Genomic DNA, 23,553 nt, shown 5'->3' on the forward strand with positions numbered 1-23,553 from the left:
AGGAGCTTAAAGTTCACAGTTCACAGGGGTGGTGGCGGTCGCAGTGAGAAGAGGGGGAGTGGAAGCCCAACGCACGTGTGCACCCTGACCCAGGAACAAAAGTTTCACGCAAAACAGTGGCCCTCAGCCTCTACTCTCTGCACTTACAGGTTCTTAAAAATCGTGAGAAATCTAAACACATTTTTCTAATGGAGTTTATGATGTGCATAATTCTATCAATATTTGCTGATATAAAAACTAAAATTGAGAAACTGAAAGCATAAACTTACACTCTGAACAGTTTAAAGGAGCCAGTGTCAGATGGATCTGCAGTGTGCAAAGGAACCAACAGGATTATTAGGAAACTGGATTTAAAAAATAAAAGCATGCGTTAAAGATAATTTGGTAGCAGATGGAAATTTTTCAATATAGACTGCTTTTATGGATAAAATTTTTAAGTGGCATTTCTCCAAGTAGTGAGAAGGCCCTGAAAGCCATTATAATGGAGTCTGTCTTAGGCCCTGCCTACTGACGCTCAGGGTCGTCAGGAATCACTATGGTCCTTGGTCCATTTGCGAGTTCAGTTTTGTACAGGGTTACAGATTTGGGCTTATTTTTATTCTTCTACACGGAGCTATCCAGTTTGACCAGGACCATTTCTAGAAGATTCTATCTTTGTTGTGTATTTTTGGCTTCTTTATTAATAAAAGGGGGGGCATAATGCTTGGAATCATGTCCATGTCTTCTCTTCTGCTCTACTGATGAACATGTCTGTGTTTATGCCAATACCATATTTCCATCATTACAGCTCTGCGGTACAATTTGAAATCAGGGATGGTGGGGCCTCTGGGAGTTCCTTATACCATTTAGGATTTTTTTTGGCTGGTGTGTGTGTGTCCATATGAATTTTAATATTTGTTTTCAATTTATGTGAATATTTTCGTTAGAATTTTGAATGAATTTTGTTGGAACTGCATCAGATCTGTAGATTGCTTTTGGTAGGATGAAGTTACTACTTCCTTGGGTCAGCAATCATGGAGAAGTTAAGCTGGTGCCCAGCTAGGCAGTTTCACCACTACCGACTAACCTTCATGGTGAGGGAAGGTGCCACATGGAGGAGAAAAGTAACATTATCGCCTGCTCACGAACCCTGCAGCTATGAACCTGTGACTCCATTGTTGTGTCTACTCCTTATTGTTGTTGTTAAGGTTTGGTCTTTTTTTTTCCTGATTTTTTTGGGGAGGGAGGCTTCTGTGTATGAGACAGAGAAAGTATGAAGTTGGGTGAATAGGGAGGTGGGGAGGATATAGGAGAAATTAGTGGAGAAAGAATAGGATCAAAATATACCGTATGAAAAGATTTTAAATAATATAGTAATTTAAAGAAGAACCGCTACATGTTAAGATTGCCTTCGAATGATAAGGCATGTGTTTGTATGCTCTGGAAGTTTGGGCCCCATCTCTAGGACTACTAAAGAAAGCGTGGTGGCTGTTGGTAGATTTGGTAGAAGAATAGTCTGTGGATGTTTACTGCTATCCATTGTCTCTTAACTCTACCTTAGTCTGGCATTTTTTAAAAATAAAAGTGGTGAAAAACACTAGAACAGAAATGTGCATTAAGAAAAAAGATCTTGGGAAGTGACTGTAAGTCTCTGAACCAATGCCATAATGGCTTCTGACAATGCAGGACAATTCTCCTGCTCCTCACAAGACTCGAAGGCTTAAACACTCTAAAAAGTGACTAACAAAATTCACTTTGCAACTTAATTCTCATCTCAGAGCACTGCAGAGCCAGAGGGAATTTATTGAAAATACAGAGTACCTAAGCTACATGTGGCAAAGGATGAAGGCCGCATGTCTGTCCGTCTGTGATTGTCCCACTGGAGGCCCACACAGGCCAGTCTCTGTGAGCTTGACTGCAGTCTTCAGTGATAATGGAGACTCTGCTCTCTTGTCTGTTCAGTGTGTGGGCTGCAGGGCATGCTATGTACTAGGGTTACCTTGTTGGCGTGCAGAACATGATGGCTGCTGGGCCGAACTACAAGTGGCCAGGCATGGACTGCGGAGCTATGAAGACTCATGTAGCTCACGATAAAGAGATGAGGCTCAGAACAAAAGGATACATGGGAAAACGCGACAGACAGCCCAGCGTTATGAAGGGGGCAAGCGGGCAGTGGATGCTTTAATTTTGGTCCTAGTTTTCACTTGCACTTTGTCTGTGAATACACTGTCTTCACAAAGCACAAGAGGGCACCAGTGTGAGCAGTAAAGAACAGCAGGGGAAAAAAAAAAGATTGCCATAAATGATAGGCAACTTGAACCCCAGCCCCCAGCTAGCGAGTTTTCTGGGACACATTTGCAGTCATTGCAATTATAGACTTCTTTTGTTGTTGGTGCAAGGTGGGGGAGGGGGAAGGTAGGGGTGTTACTATTATTTTTTAAGCACATCCGTTGTAGATGCTCCCTTTGTTTCAGCACCCATTCACGGCACACCATGTGAATTGCAGATCGTCCTCACTGAGGCTGCTGAAAATGGGGAAACTCATGAGAGTTGAGCAAGAAATATGAACCCCTGTATAGCGGTAAAGCAAATGTGGACACTGTCCCTATCACTCACTGGGAGACATGAAGCTTGGAACCACAGTCTAAAATGGCTTGGTCTCTCCCTGCAAAAGCACAGCACACCCTCCTCCAAGACCAGAGCAAGGGAACAGCTGGAGTATCCGCCACAAGCATATTTTTTGAGGCAAAACTTGGAAATAGACATTTGTAAGAATCATGATCCGGGAAGGAAGGAGAGAAATCTTTATTCCTATCTGGGAAGCAGAGGGCACTTTTTGACCAAAGAGCTGCTGGCTGCTACTCACTTCCTGAGTCAGCTGAAATGCCATCAAACTTAAAAGAAAAAAATCCTTCTTCAGGCAGAAAGCACTTTCATTTAGCTTTAAGATATTTGGGGCTTATTAACCTCAAGAGAGAGCCAGGTGATTTCCATTGAGTCCCCTGTCCATCTACTTATTGCAGACATATTACGGTGTTCCTGCCAATACGGGGCTCCTTTATGAAGACAGCAGGAAGTATAAAGCGATTATGTCAGATGAGAGAGATGAACGGATCACAAAACTCATTTGTTGTTGCTCATCAGTCATTACTGATATATTTTGTGCCAAGCGTTAGGTGAGCAGGGAAGGGAAATGACAGTTGTCATTTATTTTACTTATCTTGCTCCTATTTGACAAATGAATGTATCTTTTGGAGGCCCGCAGTATGGATGGGTATAGGTAATGTATTTGGAGAAATGCAAGCATTTAACCTCAGGAATAACCATTCTAAGGTCTACAGAGATCTCTGGGCAGGGAAGGAGTCTGCAGGTCTGGTCTGCAGCCTGCAGGAAAGAGGAGCTCAGCCCACTGGCTCCAGGCTTGCTCGGTGCTATGCTTACTCTGTGCTTTGACGTCATTTCAACACGGCGTTCTTAAGACTGTACAACTGGAGGATTAAGAAATTTGAAAATCTGGTAGATGGGGAAGGAGAACGTGAGGTTTTCTGGATGGTTTGCAGGCTCCTCCCACCCCAGGTCTTCATCACACCCTTCCTGCAAGGCATTATGGGGCACAGGAGTGGGGTCTTAATACGCAGTAGCTGCATTCCCCACTTTGCGTACTTCCTGAGCCATCTTCCGAATCAAGGCCCATCTCCTCCTTTGTGCTTTCTGCAAGCATGCTTGTGTGTGTGCATGTGTGAGTGCATGTGTGTGCACATATGAGTGTGTGTGTGTCTCTTCTGGGCTTGTCTCCTTTTGTCGTCATGTCTCCTGGCCTCCAGTTTCTCACAGGGAAAGACTGGATATCTGTTTGGGGGTCACAAAGGGGAGAGCTGTGGCAAAAAAAAAAATGCTCTCTACATGGCTAAGATTAGGACCAAAACCACAGTTTTATGAACATAGTCAGAACACAAAAAAACCAAGCATCCTAAGATTGATTTTTGCTACTAGAAATCCATGGTACAAAAATAACCTTCTCTCTGAGCCAGGCAGAGAAGTAAAGGTTAAGTCTTGCCAGCCTGTTTAACACTAAGAAGAACACAGAAAACATGCTTTATTTACAAACTCGGAAGAAAATTAGCTATTTGCATTCTTATCTTCCTGCGAGGAGAGAAACATCTCTTACCTGACCTCTCCTCCTCAGGCTATGCATAAAGGAGATTCTGCTTGTCTGTGCTGTCAGTGTAAGTAACTGGGAGTTTAGGACCACAACAGTGGAAAATATGAAGATTGACTTCAAAATCCATTGACCATAAATGAGGCTGAAAACATATTTAGTACAGGAGAAACCGAACTGAGAAAAAATCTCAGTAATCAGAGGCTCAAACAGAATATTTTCAAAATATCTCTTGAAGTAATGGCCATCTTGTTTCTTGGAAATGGTCAACCTGTTTCTTGATATATATATGAGTGTGTGTGTGTGTGTGTGTGTGTGTGTGTGTGTTCATGTTAACATCGAGGCCAGGATGCTGTATATAGCCAGCTTGCTAGCTTTTGTCTAGATCAGATGGCTCCAGTCACCCGAGATGGCCACATTTGGTCAATGGAGAATAAACTTAAACAATGTGTCTCATTTTATCTAAACTGTTCCTGCCCCTGGGACTGTACTATAGTTGTTTCTTTGGTCACTAGGTCCTTGGTTGGAGAGAGTTCAGCACTGAGGCTCATAGACAGGGTCACACATCAGGAAGAATTAACTTCTTCCTGTGGTTTGAGATGAATTAACCGAGAGGGGCGTGTGTGTGTGACTTGACTGAGTTCTTATGGCCACTGTGGGTGACTCACATGGAGACAGCTACAACAGTGAAGGTGAGCAGCACATCACCATTTCTCCTCCTACCCAAGATAAGACGCACACAAGAGACAGAAGAGAGGATGAATACATACATCTGAACTACATAGAAGAAAAAATTAATTTCCCCTTCCCTCTGATGTGCCCGAGAAGCCCCAGGTCACCTTGTAGATGCTGAACAACCAGCTATCAGAGGGGGGGATGATGATGTCATTGCTGATGTCTGTGGTGTGACATTGTCACACGATCAGTTTTATGCTGCAGCATGATGCTATGAGAGCCGAAAAGATGCTCCATGCTGCTCTAGTCCACAGTGCTTCCACCACGCCAATTCTCTGGAGAAATCACCCCAGAATTCTAAATGATAGGAAAATGTGGCCATTTCTAAGTCAAGAATTCAGAGTAATTAAAATATAGCTTGCTAATTATAAAATTGTGAATACATGGGTATAAATGGTGTGTGTGTGGGCTCCTGACTATTGACCCCTTCTCAACAGAGGACATCAGCGGTGCACCCTTCCGTCACCTCTCCTGACTGCTCTGACCTTGTCCCTGCTCGGCTCGGCTCGCATCTTGAGATGAAGTCATCGCACATCCCCAGTGCGGTCATCACTGTCACCAACAACAGGTGGAGGACTTGCGGAGAGACGCCTTCTAGACAGCTGCGCCTGCCGAGAGTATGGAGCCATCTGCTGCTCTTCCATTTCCTGGCTCCTACTGAAACCTCACCTAGGTATCTTATGTCCTAATTGTTTCCTGAGGCGTTCCCCATCTCCGCAAGTTATGTGTACCCAATGCATGTCCCACCAGTCTTCCTTCAGACTGCTCAATAACCGAGTGTCTACTTCATAGAAGGCCCCACACCATACGGCTTCGTGTCCTGTGTTCTCTATGCTGGAGTCATTACTCACATGGAGGTAAGTTGGAAGTTCTAGTAATAACATGTTTCCTGGTTTACAATATTTCTGGATATTTCATTCCAATTGTTTAATAATTTGAGTTTCATTTTCTCATTAGTAATTTCTGATACTGCCTTTATTGCTATCTAAGAGAATTATTGCCTTGGCTTAAGCCAAATACCACCATTTAAAAATTCTTAAAAGCTGCCTTGGCCTTAAAGGTGTACCAGAATTTTGTCTTTCATTGGATTCAGTCATCTACTGCTTGGGTTCTTTCCTGCCAGTTCCCCTTTCAGGAACATCACCATGCAGATTTATCTTTTAAACCAGTTTAGAAAATGATCTTTCTCCCTGCCCATAAGCACCACTGCTCCTACAACAAAGCACAGCAGCCAGTGGCAGAGCTTTCCGAGTGTGGTGTGGTCATCTGCTGCTCCTTTCGGCCCCACTTTCTTTCCTGTACACGGTTCCAGCCAGCCCAGCTTGTGCTAATGATTAGCATCACCCACTCCCCTGTGTTTACTCAACCTTTGCCCTTTCTTCTCCAACGATGAGCCCTAATGGGTTATCCAGTCTCCAGCAGTCAGCCTGACACTCAAATACATATGTTAAAACTAAATGGACTCAGCATACTGTATTTATAAAATATATAAGTATTAGTAAATATTATATATTAGCAATATTAGTGTATATTGTTAGTAAGTGCTAATATATTAGTCAAATGAAACATTAATTAACACTCACATGTGTTTGTATGTTACAGATGTAGGCCTGTCTCTCTGACAATCAATGTCTGTGCAGTTTTTTGTTTTTGTTTTTTTATTAGAAAACAGGGACCGGAGAGATTAATCAGTGGTTAAGAGAACTGGGTGCTCTTCCTGGGCTCAATCCCCGGCCCCACGGGGTGGCTCACAACAGTCTGTAACTTCAGTTTGGGGGGGACTCATTTCCCTCCTCTGGCTTCTGAGGGTCCCTGGCACACATGGGATGCACAGACATATATGTAAACAAAACACCCATATACATTAAAGAAAAAAATTAAAAAGGAGGTAAAAGAAACAGCGGGCCTGTATCAGGAGGAAGCACCACTTGCTCCAAGGCAGGGAGGGGCAAGTGAGAGAGACAATCCACTCACCTCCTGCTTGCTGAGCAAAGCTGACAACCTAAACTCTACCCCAGAGTCTTCATGAAAGAGGAAGGAGAGAAGCAACTCGGTTCCTCGTGCCCTCACATCCACGTGCATACTTGGGAGTGAGTGTGGCCCCCGCACAACGATATAAAATGTTCATAGAGCAGGTGGGGAGGGAACACAGACTCTAAAATGCAGAGCAAGTTACACGAGTGGGAGACGATATAGGCGGGCTATAAGCAGTGTAGCTGTTGATATTAATTGTTATTAATAAAAGTGCAGTATTCAGCAGAAATTATGAATGGATGCCACTGTACTCTAGGTTATTTCTACCTTTACAGTAGTGGAAAAGGGAAAAAGTTATTCAGGATCTAAACATAATGAAGGACACTGACAAGATTCATTCTAACAAATTCTGCTATCGCTATGGAGTCCAGCACTGTGGGCAGAGAAATGGACAAAGAAAAGGACTGAGACGGACCACCTGGAGAGCATTCAAATGTTCACATGACACAGAGTGGGACTTCAGCACAAATCAAGGCCATCAAGGTCATGGAGGGCCGTGCTGAGTGTCCTGTTCTGTCCTGCTGTCCCCCTACCTCCCAAAACACTGGCTGAAGAAGAGGCTATAAAAAGGAGGTTGTTCAGAGCCAAGAATCTGCATGGGGGCCTGTTAAGTTTCAAACCCAGGACAAAGGGCTGAGTGCCTACTTAACATATCAAGGTGAGCAGGGTCCTCCTGACTGGCACACCACACCTCCTACCCTAAACTTGTCCCTACCCTTCCGCAGGCCACCCTTCCCTATATAATCCAGCCATTTTGGTTACCCCCCTCTCTTTGCCTTCTTGGCTTCTTGCTGTGGATCTCCTCTCTCCCCCAGCCCTCTCCTCACATGGCCCAGAGTCATGACCTCTCTGCCTCTACCTACTCTCTCCCTTTATGATAGGCTTTCTCCTCCACTGTCCCTAGGAGCAGCCATGTCCTCCCCTTTTTATTTCTGTTTTTCATTCAGGGCCAGCTCCTGGGTGGCAGGTGACGTGGGGACATGGGTAGAAGGGTGTGCTTGTAGGTGAGAAGAGCAATGGCGAGGGACTATTAAGAGTTGTAAGGACAGGTGAGGCTTGGGGATGTGCAGTGATTCATACGCTTGGTTCTAAGAATCCGTGAATAGAGCTTCAAGTTCCTATTACTTTAAATTACTGGAGTCAGAATTTAGGTGGGAGGAAATGAAGAATTCTTGATAATTGAAATATGAAACAGTCTGGCTAGGGAGGATGGGATCTTCAAGTCTGCCTTAATTAGGTGCTAAAAATAGCCATTTTCTAGTCTGCCTTCCTTTCTCGGCCGGCCATCCAGCAGTCTTCAGATGGCTTTAGTCTCAGCCATGTGCTAACTGTTTCTAACGGCCTGCAAACAAACTCCCCAAACTATTAACCTCTCTTTTTAGCCAGAGAGTCAGGAAATTAGGCTTTGGAAAAAAAAAAGTTCACAGCAAATTACCCTGGAGAGTTTCTCAAAATAGAGACACTGGCTTTGGAAGGGACTCAAGGTCAAGACAGAGCACAAGCTTGTGAAGTCTGAAGGAAGGACCCCGCCCATTTCCTCACTGAGTGTGGTTACCTTTCTGTCTGCAGGGAAAAGCAGAAATGATGACTGTTTCCAGACATACAAATCTCTAATTACAGGCTTGAAAAAATATTTTTAAATTATAGTGTGTGCATGTGTGCATGCATGCCCTGGATCCTGCAGAGGCCATGAGAGGGTGTCAGTTCCCTGGAGCTTGGGTTAGAAGTAGTTGTGAGGCAGCCAACATGAGTGCTAGGAACTGAACTTGGCTTGCCTGCAAGAGCGGTGCATGCCATTAACTGCTGAGCCTTTTTCCCAGTTCACCCAGAATCATATTATATATTATTATATAACAAAATAAAATATTATTATAGAATAACATATAATATATTAATACATTTATAGTTTATTTATCTGCTGTATGGCAAGAAGTGCATGTGCAGGCCAGAGAATATCTCTCAGGAACCACCTTGCTGCTTCTGACTCCACAGTTTTTACAAAGATTGAAATAATATTTCATGATTGACAGCAATGTTGGAAGCTAGAACTGATGGTAGATGAAAAGAGGTTCAGTCTAGCTTTAGATAGGTAGCACCCCAAACTATCAGGAAATGAGTTGGGATATTCTAGGGCCCACTCTCTTTTGCTTTTCTTCTTTGTATGATGAAACACTAAATTTGTAATTTCAGAATAGCCAAAGGCTGCTATAAAAAGAACAGCAATTGAGATTTGCCTTTCCAGCCATTTTAAAGCTCATTTAAAATTATAGCATTTTTAAACCTTTCTTCCCAGCATGGGTTGAACAACAGAGATGCAGCAGCCCAGGTACAGGTTCCCAACACTTCCTCCATGTTGAAACCAGGCTATGTCATAACCTCCTCCATGTTGTCTGGAAGCAGGGCTTCCTCTGACTGCAGTGGAAGATTCCATTTTACAAGCAGCTTTTGACTCGATCTTGAGAGTTGAACATGACTACAGGCCCTATGCAGACCCACGAACTGTGCCATCTACCAGGTACACACAGCTGGCACAGATTAGTAGATGACATTCCTGGGCGTAGAAGAGAGCCACTCCGTAAGATTTTGAGGAAGTAGGGGACAGGAAAGTATTAAAACATTTGGGATACGAGGTCTAAGGACTTATCAGATACATCATGCTGAGGACAGGGTACAACCCCCTTACTAGGACCCTATCCCATGGCAAATATCTAACAGGGCAACGGTATAGCCCACACCAACCTAGCATCTGTGGTGCTGTGTATCGTGGACCACAGGCAGAGACCTCCCCAGTTGTCCCCCTGCCGTTGAGGCAGCCTACTGCACTGCCTGCCTCTTCGCCTGTTTGCTGTCTGGACTTCAAGTTGAACCCATCATTTACTGCCCTTAGACTGGAGTCAGCTTATCTGGGCTAGATACTGTAATGTCCTTCTTAACCCTGGTAGCCAACAGTGATGCCCTCCAGACACTGACCTGACTGAATCTTTGTCAATACAGGCTCTCGATCCACTTCCCAAAGCTTTCAAACTCTGCACAGACTCTTCAGTGTGCATTTGATCTGTAACTATATATGCATGCAGACATGCAGACAGATACAGTTACCATGCATGTTGTGACGTGTGCTACAAGAGGTACCAAAATAGCTGGGATTATGTGACAAATTGCTGTCACTTGAAAAGCCAACCCTCGTGAACCTATTGTTATTCTAGAAATCCTGACACTGCTGAAACACACGTGTTCATCTATGTTTCTGGCATAGTGTACTCATGACACCCCAGAGAAAACAAAAGCTTCAGACACAGAAGTCACGATTGATTTCAGGTTATGAGTCATCTCAAAGTGTTGAGATCTCAAGTGACTCGATAGTGATGCTAGAATAATTATGATAAGAAAAATGAAAACTCATTCTTCTTTATGCTCCTCAGCATGTAGGATGATCTGGGAACCAATGTTAAAAAACCAAGAAATTATGAAGCCGTGGGACACAACACAGGAAAGTTCCATTAGTAGCTTAGTATTTGCAAGGACATCCCCATGAAGGCAGAAAGGAAAAACAGTAATTACTTACCACATTGATACCCAACACCTAAAATACTCATGGCAAAAAAACTAACATATCAATAACTTATAATAAAGCAAATAATAAATAAAATGTAAGATATAAGAAGGGCAATGTTTGCACTTATATGGATGGAAATGCTAGCATTCCTGGTATTATTTAAACAAATCCTTTTAATTTATTTTTAAAGTCAAACATTCAATAGAAAACTTTGTGAGAGGACTATCAAAGCAGGTGGTCCACAAATTTTATACACACACACACACACACACACACACACACATACACACACACACGCCAGTCAGTTAACTACATATGCATATGGACATCTTGTCAGCTACCTGGAAATCACACCCAAAGTAGCAGCTAGCTGTCAGCTAGTTCAACCACCAGAGTGTGGTAGGGTTCCACACGGCTGTGTAATGGCGGCCCAATCAGTATGGCCACAGAAATAATGCCATTCTGAATCAGGAATGCTTCAGAGAGCAGGGTCAGGTCTTCAGGCCTGTGTCGTTCCCTTCCTTTACCAGGCCTTGGTTTCCCATGAGCAAGTTAAAACCTTCCACACCAAATTCCAGATTCCAGAGTTGTCTGAATTCCTGCTTGTGGAGAGCTCAGCCCATCACAGGTCCCCTGCTGCAGCTTCCAGAGCACTTAAGAAATTAAAGCCTTATTAAAATGTCTAAAGTGACCCTACTCAAGAAAGCTTCTCTTTCCCAAGTACATTTTGGGTCACTAAGGTCCAATTTCTCTCCCAGTTATGTCTTCAGCAATTATGAGCTGACATTATTCCTCCCATTAATGTTAGAGCACATTTGCCTCCAGGAACCTGCTCCCTCCCTATTCGAAGTATTTCCTCTGAGCGGATGCATATAGTTAGGTAGCCCCACATGGATCAGTGCCTCGATTCCATTTATGACATTGTTCTCAAGAGAAGAATGAATGATAAACATATTATACTGAATGACTGATAAAATTATTACACTGCATAGATGTTTAAAATCTCTAATCTGTTTATATTAATTATCTTAGTTAATACTATCACCAGTTCAGCAATAAATCACATTTAGGAAACAGGGTCAGAGTGACCAAACTGTCCTAGTTAGACCACCAAGCGCTGGCAGTGTCAGGGGGAAACCAAGGTTTCAGGAAGAAAGTTTCTTCCCAGCACCGTACCTGGAGCCATCTGTTTCCTGTGTTATTATCATCTGTGCAACCACAGAACTTTTGTGAACAGGATGCACGAGGCGCATGGTCCTAGGCTAGGGCTTCAGGTATATAACTATTGCTAAAGCTGTTTGAAGGTGAACATGCAAGGTTGGGTGTGCTGGCGTAGCCCACTGTCCTGGGGCATCTATCAGGACTGCAGACATTCTACAGAGTATGCTTCATGTGTTAACTCAATTCTCACAGTGATGTGGAAGGCATCTTGTTAACCAGCCAGCCAAGCAGTGAGCAGCAGAATTCTGTGCCTAAAGTCTGTCTTCAAGGCTGGAACTGCTGACTACTATGCTTCAGCCTACACTGGGAGTTGGTAAAGACAGTAAAAGCAACCTACAGATATACACAAACCTTACTAGGGAGAAGAAGGAAAATGGAAAAAATGGGGGGAGCAAGAAGCAGAGACACAGTCTCTACTTTCAGCTGTTGGGGGAGAAATTATGATTTAGGAATTTAGAGGGCAACTGAAGGTTACCCACACAGTAACACATGCCTGTGAGAAACACTTAGGTGAATGGCCTGGACAGATTGCTAGGTTTCCAAGGGTGACAAATCTGGTAGCAGTTTAACCAAAATGGGGAAGACGTTGGGGAATGGAGATTAGTGTCACTGTTAGCAAAAGGGTTGGATCTGGGACGATAGGACTGCAGCTTGTTGGGGACGGGAAGTCAACCTTCATTGGTAGGGATGAAGCATCTTGTTCATAACTGGGGAAAGGATCAGACAGGGAAAGAAAGGACACAAAATTTCAATCCCTTGCTTTCCAGGGAGGCAGCTCCCCTCTCCTGCCCAAGCTACCAATTAAAGAACCATGATCTTTGTCTCTGGGGATTCCCAGCAGTGAACAGGGAGGAAACATGGTGCCCTGTGTTCTAAGGCAGACCACAGCTGCCAACACTGGGACCTTCCGAAACCCCAGTGGTTATGCGGCATCACTGGGAGCAACTTGGGGTTAGCGAGGAGAGCCAAGTTTGATTTGCAGAGATGTAGAAGGGCGTTATTCATTTCTTCTTGCATTTTAGCACTGCGGAGTGAATGTAGCAACATTTCAAGTTGAAGGAGGCAGAAAATTCATGAACACTATCTTTCTCTGGTTGCCATAATTCTCAGCAGCCCCTTCCATTCCCATCTCTTTCCTACAATGACCCTCTCTCCCTTCCCTGCGAGGGGTGGGTGGGGTGTGTGTGTGTGAAGCTGAGCCAACCCTCACAGGTAGTATGGCAGTCAAGTCACCAGGTAGCTTTGGCCACAGAGCTGATCTTGTCACTTATTAATTGTTCTGGGACTATTTATTAATATGATTCTTGTGACAGTTACTTATTATTGTTCCCATGGTGATACTGGATTTCTGTTTCACAGGTGCTGAACACGTTGCCGTTCCACACAGCAGATCTGATCTGCATGTCTCATTTCATAGGCTCCTCGTCGTCTGGGCACCAACGTCACACAAAGATCCTGCTCACATGCTGTCCTCCTTTTTCTGGCTGACCATGTGAGACCCTTACGTGCCCTGAGTTCTGCATAGCTGGTCAGTGTGTCATAAAACCCACTGTTATGTGACTTGGTGTGCTCACTCCCTTTATGCTATCTTTGGATGCCTTCATAGTGTTAATGTAGATGAACTGATCAGTTCTCTCATTTAGTTAAGAGCTCTGGGTTCTATCTGGGAAATCATAAGTATTGTGCATTATTTTTATGCCCAGAAACTTTAGTGTTTCAATTCTTAGGATCTACGATCCACTTTATATTGGTGTTTCTGAATGATGTAACACAGGAGATTGAGGTACATTGTCTTTTAACGTGATGTCATCTAACTTTCCCAGACCCATCACTTGGTGACGTTACAGTCACATGACCAGTATGTATATGGATCTGAATGTGGTTATGTAGATTAATAGTATGATTTTGTATAACTTAATACAAGCTAAATATTAGAGATATAAAAAAAGGTTTGGGAAAAATATAACTTAATACAGGCTAAATATTGGGGCTATAAAGGAAAAAAATGCTGACGGCGTAGGCGAGGCCTTTACACGTTCTGAGTTCTTCATGTCTGAGCTCTACATGCTAATGTGGTAGAAAACCCACTGTCGATCTAAAAAAGAAAATACTTCCGTAAGTGGGAACTTAACAAAAGACAAAGATATCAGTGGCTGGAACACATGTTAAACAGGTTGAGGGCCACTGCCCAGTTAATGCCTACTCTGCCCCTTCCCTGTGCCCTAGATGCTGGTACCTCTCTGTAGCATGTCTAGGTACCATCTGGGTAGTGGGAGCTTAGCTTAGAGACAGAGGCTAGATAGGAGTCAGCATGGCTGTCTAGGATGTGCCAAATAATATCATTCCCAAGTTGATCTGGGCATTTCTCAGTTCACTTCAGGGTCCTTGCACTCCAGCCCCATGGGACCTCAGGGTCTGTGGCGATAACTTTGCGGTGGGTACTATGTGATGATTACTTTGGTCAGTTTGATGGGATTGTGAGAGCCTCTCGGAGCTGAATCAAGTACACTTGTGGGTGTGTCTGTGAAGGGGTTCTCAGAGAGGACTAGGGAATGTGGGCAGCTCTGCCACTGAGGTCAGCTGCCCACTAGGGCAGAAGAGGAAGAGAGAAGCCTGCTCACAAGGCATCTTCTGTTCAGTCTCCTCCATACCATGGTGTCAGCTGTTCTCTGAAGCAAGATGGATTCTATCTAATCTTGGAGACTGTAAGCCAACCGAATCCTTCTCCCTTTAAGCTCCTCTGAGCATTAGTCACAGCAACACACCCTGCTTCCCCTTCTGCCATCTGTCAAGGCCACCCATGGCTCCTGGGATGACCCACACCATCCTGCCTAGGGGATGTCAACAAATTCCTACACGCTCACCAGCAAAGAGTCTCTGAGTAGCAGCCTTCTCTTCCGCACAGGAGCATGCCCATCACCTCTATTGAAGTCTGGCTCCAGAGAAGCCCTGGGCTGGACCGGTCCTCCCTGCTCTGAATAGCAGCTGACGTACCGACAGCAGAGAAACTGAAACAGCAACTCCACACCCACTTGGCCAGCAACTCAGCTTATGTCCAAGAGTGTGGTCCAGCTCCATCTTCCAGTTCTTTTCCTTCCCAACAAGCCATGATATCATGATCTTGAGGCAACGAATGTATTTCTGAAGCCATATACTACTGATGGTCAAGGACACAGATTTTGGGGTCATTGAGCCTCCCACACCTACCATATGAAACAGATGTGTTTCCAGAAGAAATAGCTCTTGTACTTTATTTTCCTTCCTGTTTAAAATATGTGTAACATTCATATGTAACAGGAGGTAAGATTTGTATGGCTACAAAATGTCCACAGAAGCTAGCAGCAATGGAACATTCCAACAATTGCAGGGCCTTCACTTGCCTCGTGGAACACACATCTATGATGGCAGATTACCCTGGCATACACATAGGCATAGGCTGAGCAAATATGAAAACAGTCATTTGTAGCCTGAAAATACCACAGCCTATGTTTCAGATCAGGCTTGGGAGGAGGCCTCTGACGTGGAGGTCTGTACTGCTGTCACCAGGGTAACAGCTTGACTTTGGGGGTCTCGGGCTGGTCACATCCATGGTAATGAGTGAGTGGTTTACTTTGGCAGAGGCAGGGACTATGTTGATGGCTCTAGTTAACCACCCGATGGCTCAGGTAGTGTCATGCTCTGAGGAAATAGGTAAATTGGTGCAGTATGCCTGCTCACATACAATGACTGTATATTTCCCTTCAGTTCTGTCTTGGCAAATCAAAAGAATCATGGGAAAGACTCTCACACTAGAGGGATGAGTTTGGGTTCCTTCTCTGCAGCATCCCAGGGACGAGAATGAATTCTGAGAGCAGTTGCTATACTCTTTGCCTTGCTTTAGCTAGCACAGTCCCATCACACCTGACCCTGCTAGGGGACCCTGCCATCTGTTCTCCCTGGCCTGTTCTCCCTACTTCCGCCAGTTATGCCAAGATGCCATCTCAGCCTGAAATACCCAAAATGTTTCTGGGGCCACTAGTGAACTTTGTATATAATGAACATGTAGACTCATGAATTTCCTGGAAACTTTGATGGACAAGGAAGGGTTAAGGAAAGCAGATACCCATGTATGATCCCTTTTTCTGCAGTATTGCTCTCATTGGAAGTCGTTATTTTATGTGTATAATTCTGCATGCTAATGTGTGGGTATGATGGTCTAATGAATCTCGTGATAGTGCAATGGACCTTAGTGTTGCAAAAAAAAAATGCATTGGGAGCTAGAAACCCTGGAAAGTCCATTGTTAGTACATGCAAGATACAGGATTCAGCCATGTTTTCTTCCACTTAGAATCTGTCAGATTAACAAGGAACAGAATCAACCATAGTTTCAAAAATGACTGCATTCCAGCAACTATTTCTTATTTTGCTGCAAATAGCTCTGCAAACTGTGGAGACTACAGAGAACAAGTCTGCAAATGTTTCATTCTAAATGCCATGTGACTGATAGTCGCGTATGGGATCTTTCTAATATCCAAAACCTGCTAATCACTAAGTGTTCCTCAACAGGTTAAAATTGCTGTCTGAAGGTATAAGGCAACAACAACATTATCTGCAGTGGAAAATATCTTCTCCCTGTCAACCTAGCTTATAACTGATTGCTAATTAACAGGATGGATTTCAATCAAATAAATGCACAGAATATAATATTTTTCTTTTTTTAAATGAAAAGTCAGCCATATAAAGGTTGTGTAGGCATTTTGTTCTGTTGAAAATGGACATTAAAACTAAGCATAACTGCTAGCAAAGTCGAAGCAAGGGCCCCTTGAATGCTTCCAGAATGTAGTTTCCTCTTCCTTAACATCTATCAATGAAAAAGAAATTGCTTAAAATCCAGACGGTTACAACATGCAAGGTTGACCTTAATGGATACAAAATTGGTCTGGGAGGATTTGCAATATTACCCTCCTCCTGCCAGCGGGGCTGCTGTGCACCTGCAGTGACAGTTAATGAAGAGGTAAGGCCCCCGAATTTCATGCCCAGGCACCTCTAACATCCCCAGGAAGCCCCGAGGATGCTGTAGCTCCCATCAGAGAACTACAGGGTTCACAGCGGGAGAACGGAAGGTCACTGGCTGGCATTAAAAATGACATGGTTCACATTCCAAAGTATCAATGGAGATAAAATATTTCTTCTGTGTTTTCATAAGGAACTGACCCTGAACAATATGGCTTAGTAATCTGTCTCTTAGGACTCAGACTTCAGAATTGGACTTTCCTTCATTCCTACCAGTGCCTAGAGACTCCGCTTTGATCTCGTGTTTATTTATTGTTTCATTTGTCATCTGGAACATTTTATTACATATTGAAGAGACTGTTTTCCCTTTCTTTGTTTTGTTTTGTTTTTGAAAACATGAAAGGCTTGGAAAACTATAGCCTTGAAAGTGTGAGGACCTGAGTTCAAACCCCAGAACCACATAAATGGCAGAGAGATGGCTCAGTAGTTGAGAGCACTCGCTGCTCTTCTGGAGCATCTTGGTTCATTCCTAGCACCTGCAGGGTGGTTCACTAACATCTGGAGCTCCAGCTTCAAGGGATCTGACACCCTCTTCTGTACTCCATGGGCACCAGGCACACATGTGGTACACAGACATACATATAGCAAAACATTCATACACATAAATTAAAAATGAATAGTCATTTAAAAGAAAAAAAACTTTTAAGTTTATAATCTCGGTACAGGGGAAGAGGGGACACAGGATCTCTGGGGCTTCCAGGCCAGCTAGCCCAGCCTTTTTGGCAAGCCGCAGGGAGTCAAAAACATTTTAATTTTTTTTCCGGTAAATGGTAGATGGTGCCTGAGAAACTACCCCCAAGGCTGTCCTCTGGCTCCCATGCACAGGTAAATACATATGCAGAGGTATCAGTGCACGCACAGACACATAAATATTCTCTATAAAAAGAATGTGCTGTTTATTGCACTGCGTGTCTGCAGTTGCTAAAGCCTTCTGAGGCCAAGGCCAGCGCTGGTCACTGCAGAGAGGATAAGCAGGGCTGCACAGAAGACAGATTCGAGCCTTGCCCTGAGCAGCCTGCAGGTGTATGGAGCCCACACGCTAAAAGGCAGCTCTGCTCTCTCCAGTTCTGAATACTCACAAAGGTGAGAACACATGGAGCTGTCTCTGGCTTTTTCCTGTCTCTGATCCCAGCTTGACTACTCTCGCCCTTCTACATGAGAATCCACCTCCCAGAATTTCAGGGAGACTCGTCTTTCACTTACAGCAAAAACCCAGACCTCTGAGTGAGAACCAGGCCATTTGCAAATCCATGCAAACCACAAGGCCTTCAGTTGTTTAGATGGCTGAATGGACACCGTTTATCACTACTTGAGATAAATCTTTAAAAACCTTAGCCTCAGATTCTCCTCTTTTAAAATAGAAACCCAAGGGGCTAGAGAGATACCTCAGTGATTAAGAGCACTGATTGCTCCTCCAGGGGTCCTGGGTTCAATTCCCAGCACCCACATGGTGGTTCACGGCCATCTATAATGAGATCTGGTGGCCTCTTCTGGCCTGCAGGCATGCATGCAGTCAGAAAACTGTAGACATGGTAATTATATAAACCTTTGGAAAAAAAATGGAAACCCAAATGACTTTCAAGGACTGAAACTGAGAAGCCCATGATCATGAAGTGCTACATGTCAATCTCAGGAGAGGCCAGGTGACTGAGAATGTCTGGTAGTGGGCTTGCAGAAGAGAACAGGCTGTAGAGGCTCCCTAACAAGAGTGTGTCAGTGTGGGTATGCTCTACCTTCTCAAGAAAGCGTCACAAAAGACAGTTCTAAAACTTGGGGCTGGAGAGATGCCCAGTGTGGCCAAGCACCTGATGCTCTTGCACAGGACCAGAGTGTGATCTCCAGGACCCACAGTTCACAAGTACTGGGAACTCTGGCTCCAAGAGCTCTATTGTTGTCCTCTGACTCCTGGGGGCACCTGCACACAGATGCACATAACTACACATAGATGCACACACACGCACATGAGAGAAACACACACTTAAACAAAAGAGAAGCGATTGGATGTACCCAATCAGTGTGAAGGAGCCCGACTTGAGCTGGATGAGGCATCTCTGAGGTCTTCTCTTTATCCTCTCTGCTCTATAGCACTCACCTAATTGTTGAGATAGAGATGTGGTAGTCTCTGTCCACTGAATTATGTCCTTTGCTTCTCTCTGTGATATAAATGTGGTATTCTTCACCCAATAAGTCATATCATTTGCTTTTCTCTTCTATCCATGGTAGCACGAATACAACAAAAACACTTGCTCCCGCCTGTTCCTGTTTCCATGTTTCATTCAGTACATGACAACAGGCACACTACTGGGGACTCGAAGGAGCCACAAAGCTCCACAATCACAAATGAGGGCCCCAAGGCTCTAAGGTGTAAAAATTCCCATCAGGTTTTCATTGCAGTCACAGAGTCCTTTGCTGAAATAAGTCACATAAAACAACACTTGGCCTTGTGTTCCTGGATCAAATCTTAGCTACAACTCGACCATGGAATATTAAGAAAGGGTTACAATGGCTGAGGTTTCTATATAGAGCTTTAAGATAAGATGAACAAAGAATTTCATTTTGATTCACAACGTATTGAAAAGTATGGTCTAACCAAAAGAAACCATGACCTGAGAAGAGAAGCTAAAGACCTATTGGATGGATCCATAGGGAACGTTGGGAGGATCCCTGGGTGAGGGAATGCTACCAGAATGCTGCCAAATGAGACCTAAATCACTGTCCCAAGGAACAAGAGCAAATGGGCTTTGAGATAAATCTCTGCTAATCTCCAGGCCTGAGTAAATCTTTGCAGTATGCAATCCATGGTAGCTTTGCTTCAGTGAGTAAGTGGATTTGAAGATGGGTTTGAAGGCAAGAAAATCATGACACTATGAATTATCAAATGGTAATGTCACCAAAACAGCAAGTCCTAATTGGAGAAGTCTTGGATCTAATGTCGTGCCGGGAGCTGGTTATTACGGCGTGTTTCTGGCAGGTTAGATTTTGGCTGTGCAAACATGGCTGCCTTTTACTTTGTCCACAGCCCTGAAAATGCAGCAGGGATGAGTGAAGGGGATGCACAGGGCAGCTGGCTAGGCATCGGGCAGCACAGGGGACTAGGGGTCTCTGGTTTTCCGTGCTGCTATGTGACTAACACAAAGATAAAGCAAACAACTCTGGAAGATAAGAAGAAAAGAGAACCCGTTTAAATCTGTATTTCATTGCGGCTCTTGTTTATATCTCCCAGAAGATGTAAAAATTTTAAGTAAAGTCCACAGGAATCAATTATGATTTAAGGTCAGGGCTCCAACACAAATCTAAAAGACAAAACCCCATACTACAAAGACAGACAGAGCAGAGTTGGGACTGGTGCACTGGAGAGGTTCTGTGCTGAGAAAGTTTGGAATTGTTTTCTCACAACAAAAATATGCACATATGCAAATAAGATCAGCTTGAGTCCACTTACCCTTTTAAAAAACCAAGTAATTGTGACAAAACTACTTCCTTTATCAATGGTCTGGACAAAACTGAGAACATTCTCAGAGAAGGAAATCATGTTGGAGAGTCCATCCTCCACCCCCACCCCCAACACAGAAAGTCGCCTTGAAATGGTATAATGTAAGACAATCAGTTTGCGAGTCTGCAGGAAGAATTTAGAGCTGTCTGTCATCACCGGCCTGCTCCCACCCAACACCCTGCGCTAAGGGGAAAATGTGCTCAGTGAGTTTGTGCTTGAATAGTATGGCTTCTTTACCCTGGTGCCAAGGCCGGATCAGAAGGTGTGATCGTCACTGCATGTTTGAATGCAGCCTCGTGAAGATTCATTTATTGGTGTGTGTGTGTGTGTGTGTGCACGTGCATCCTTGTGCACTCCGTTGTCTGAATGAATGTGGAGGTCAGAGTGCAACTGTGGAGTTGGTTCTCTCCTTCTACTGTGGGTTCGTGGGACTGACTTCACCTTGTTAGGTGTGTGTAACAAGTGCCTTTTCCTGCTGGGCCACCACACTTCCCCAAACAAAACATTATTAAAGGGGTAGGGGCACAGTGATAACCAAAGTACAGTGTGTGATGTTGGAGTGTCCTCTTTCAAGCTTGGGATGATGTCCCTGGAAAGTCCTTTTCTCCATCTTTCATTCAAGGTTTACAGAAGAGACTTTATCCAATCTTTGTACACATTGGAATTGGACTGAATGGTTGCTTATATTCATTAAATCATGTGGAGTAAGGGCAGGAAATTTTTTATTTTAACAACATAACTTTTCCAACATTTATCTCTCCACATATCTTGGAGGTGGCTAACTTTGTCCTAAAGATGGTTGTCTGTCATTAATACCAAGGGGAGAGTAGAGCAGTGCTCACTATCAGACAGCATAAGCTTCTTTCACATTATTTATATCTATGTTGTGTGCACGTGTGTGAGTACGTGTGCATGTAAATGTGTGTGTACTTGTCACATGTGTGTATGGGTACCCTCAGAGACTAAAAGCGGGTGTCAGAACCCCTGGCACTAGAGCTAGGGGGTGGTTGTGAGCTGTCATGTGGGTGCTGGGAACTGAACTCAGGACCTCTGGAAGAGCAGCCAGTGCTCTTAACCCCTGAGCCGTCTCTCCCGCCCCCTCCCTCCCATTCCAGCTTCACCATTGTCAATGCTGCCTGGTAGGCTGTGCTCAACTTACAGAAAAATGAATGTTTTGATTTTTTTTCCTTTGAGAAACCAAAAGGCGATTTTAATTACGTTTGCTGGCAGAGGAGGTGAGCCCTCCTTTGTAGAACTGGCTGACTCCTTCCTGAAATGCTGGAAGCATTGTTTTGTCCTTTGAAAGGGCTTTCCATGTGCGGTCATTCACTGTGCCAAAGGCAGGTGAAACACAGCAGTTTGCGGGCACTGTTGTGGCATTTCTGCCAGAGCAGTGGCTAAACACCAGAAGCAAGGAAAACGTGGTGATGGGGACAGTTCAGTCAACAGCTGTTGCTAAAATACTTAGGCTTCGTTTAGCCAGTGTTAAAACTCAAAGCTAGCAAAGGATGGGAAGACCAAGCCAGGAGTATTGACGCCAACCATGAAATCATAAAGCAGATTCAAAGGGCCATCTCATTCAGTCCCAAGGCTGAGGGGCGGAAACACAGAAGTGTCTGTTTCTGCCTAAAAGCACAGAACAAGAGGTTTGGGGATTTTACTCAGTGACCCATTTTGGCATTTGATTAAAATATTCCTCCTAGTTGGGACTGAGTTCCCACATTTGCGATCTGAGCTTCTGAGTTAACCTGAGGACACACGCTGAAGCTTCCTTCTTTATTCCCTGCATCGGCAATGAGCAGGACTTTGGTTTTCCACTGCTTACACTGCAGACCCGGGAGGCTTCTCCTGCCAAGCCTTAACGCCTAAACTAGAATCCACCTCCTTTGTGTTGCCCTTCCCTCTACCACTGTTTTCTGCCTGACCTTGACTCCTAAACCGGAATCCACATCCACTGCGTTCCCTCCATCACGGTCTCCACATCTTTCTTTCCTTGTATCTATTGGGTTTGAATTAACTGAGCCCAGAATCAACTGCATGATTTCCTTTGGCTACAGGACTGTACCAGAAGCCCCCATACAAATGTCGACAGCTATGTGAAGTAACTCACGTGAATGGAAGAGATAGCACGAATAAGTGGTTTTCATAAATTGTTACTCCATTCCTAATGTTCACATCATATTTTAAAGCTTACTGCTATTAACAAGTTTACATTTCTGGATGAACTCAGATTACACTATGTTTAGGTGTTTTGTCTCACATAGTTTAAGGCTCACATTTGACTGCTTAACTAATCCAAATAATTTGCCCTATAAATAAATTTATCACAGTAACAATATGCCCAGATTTGGTGGCATCACTGAAATAGATGCGCACCGGGAGAGGCATCCAAGGAAGGAGGCTGGACAGCAGGACACGGCGGGCCTGCCCTTGAGAGCCTTACCTGACATCTGTGCATGCTATGCAGGTGATGCTGCGGCTGTTAGTGGTGATCAGGTTCAAAGCTACAGATGTATCCTTGTCAGAGGTTGGGTGTGCTCCGCATTTAAAGAAAAATTCCTGGAAGAATGAGGGGAAAAAATAATCACACAAATGGATTTTGCCTGGTTATTTATCCTTTTCCAAACATTTCTGCAGTGAACAATCATTTGGGGGCAAGAGAAGAACTCTGTCATTAGGTATGAGTAGGGAACAAATCATCATCGACTTTTGGAAAGAAAGAACAGCCTCATCTGGTGCAGAACTGGTCAGAAATACCCAGAGCATGTGGGAGAACCCCGGGCATTCTCTGCATGGTCAACTGGTCTGGTGTGAAACTGGTTAGTAATATCCTGAGCATCCTAGAGAACATTGGGCCTTCTCTACATGGTCACCTTGTCTGGTGTGGAACTAACTGGTCAGTGATATCCTGAGCATCCTGGAGAATCCCAGGCCTTCTCTGCATGGTCACCTTGCAGGCAGCCTTACAACAGGAGCATATGTGCTTAGTGAAGGATCTGGGGAGCCAAAGGAATCAGGGTCACAAGTGCCGTGATCGGTAATATTGACGGCCAGCCTGACAGGACCCATCTAGCATTACCTAGGAGACACAACCTAAATGTGGCTGGCCCCATCCCATGAGTTGAGATCCAGGCTGAATAGAAAGGAGAAATCAGAGAGTCAGCCTTAGTCACTCTGCTCCTTGACTGTGGGGACGATGTGAGCCACTGCCTCAGAGGCCTGCAACCACAGCTTTCCCACTGGGAGGGACTCACGGCACACCGCGGGGACACACCCTTCCCTCTTAGGTGGCTTTGTCAGCGATTCTGTGGCAACAGTAAGAAA

General features: G+C 44.3%; 1 protein-coding gene across 3 annotated transcripts in view; it reads right to left on the reverse strand.

The window, feature by feature from the left end:
* Nucleotides 1-23,553, reverse strand: part of Prkn (parkin RBR E3 ubiquitin protein ligase) — a 1,186,369-nt gene that overhangs the window by 522,164 nt on the left and 640,652 nt on the right. For all 3 annotated transcript variants that reach the window (XM_085687456.2, XM_085687459.2, XM_085687454.2), the window contains exon 6: nt 22,673-22,788. In XM_085687456.2, the coding sequence (XP_085543582.1) occupies nt 22,673-22,788 (116 nt within the window). The remainder of the gene's footprint in view (nt 1-22,672; nt 22,789-23,553) is intronic.

Source organism: Myodes glareolus, chromosome 1 (assembly GCF_982192425.1).
Source record: "Myodes glareolus chromosome 1, mMyoGla1.1, whole genome shotgun sequence".
Lineage (NCBI taxonomy): Eukaryota > Metazoa > Chordata > Mammalia > Rodentia > Cricetidae > Myodes > Myodes glareolus.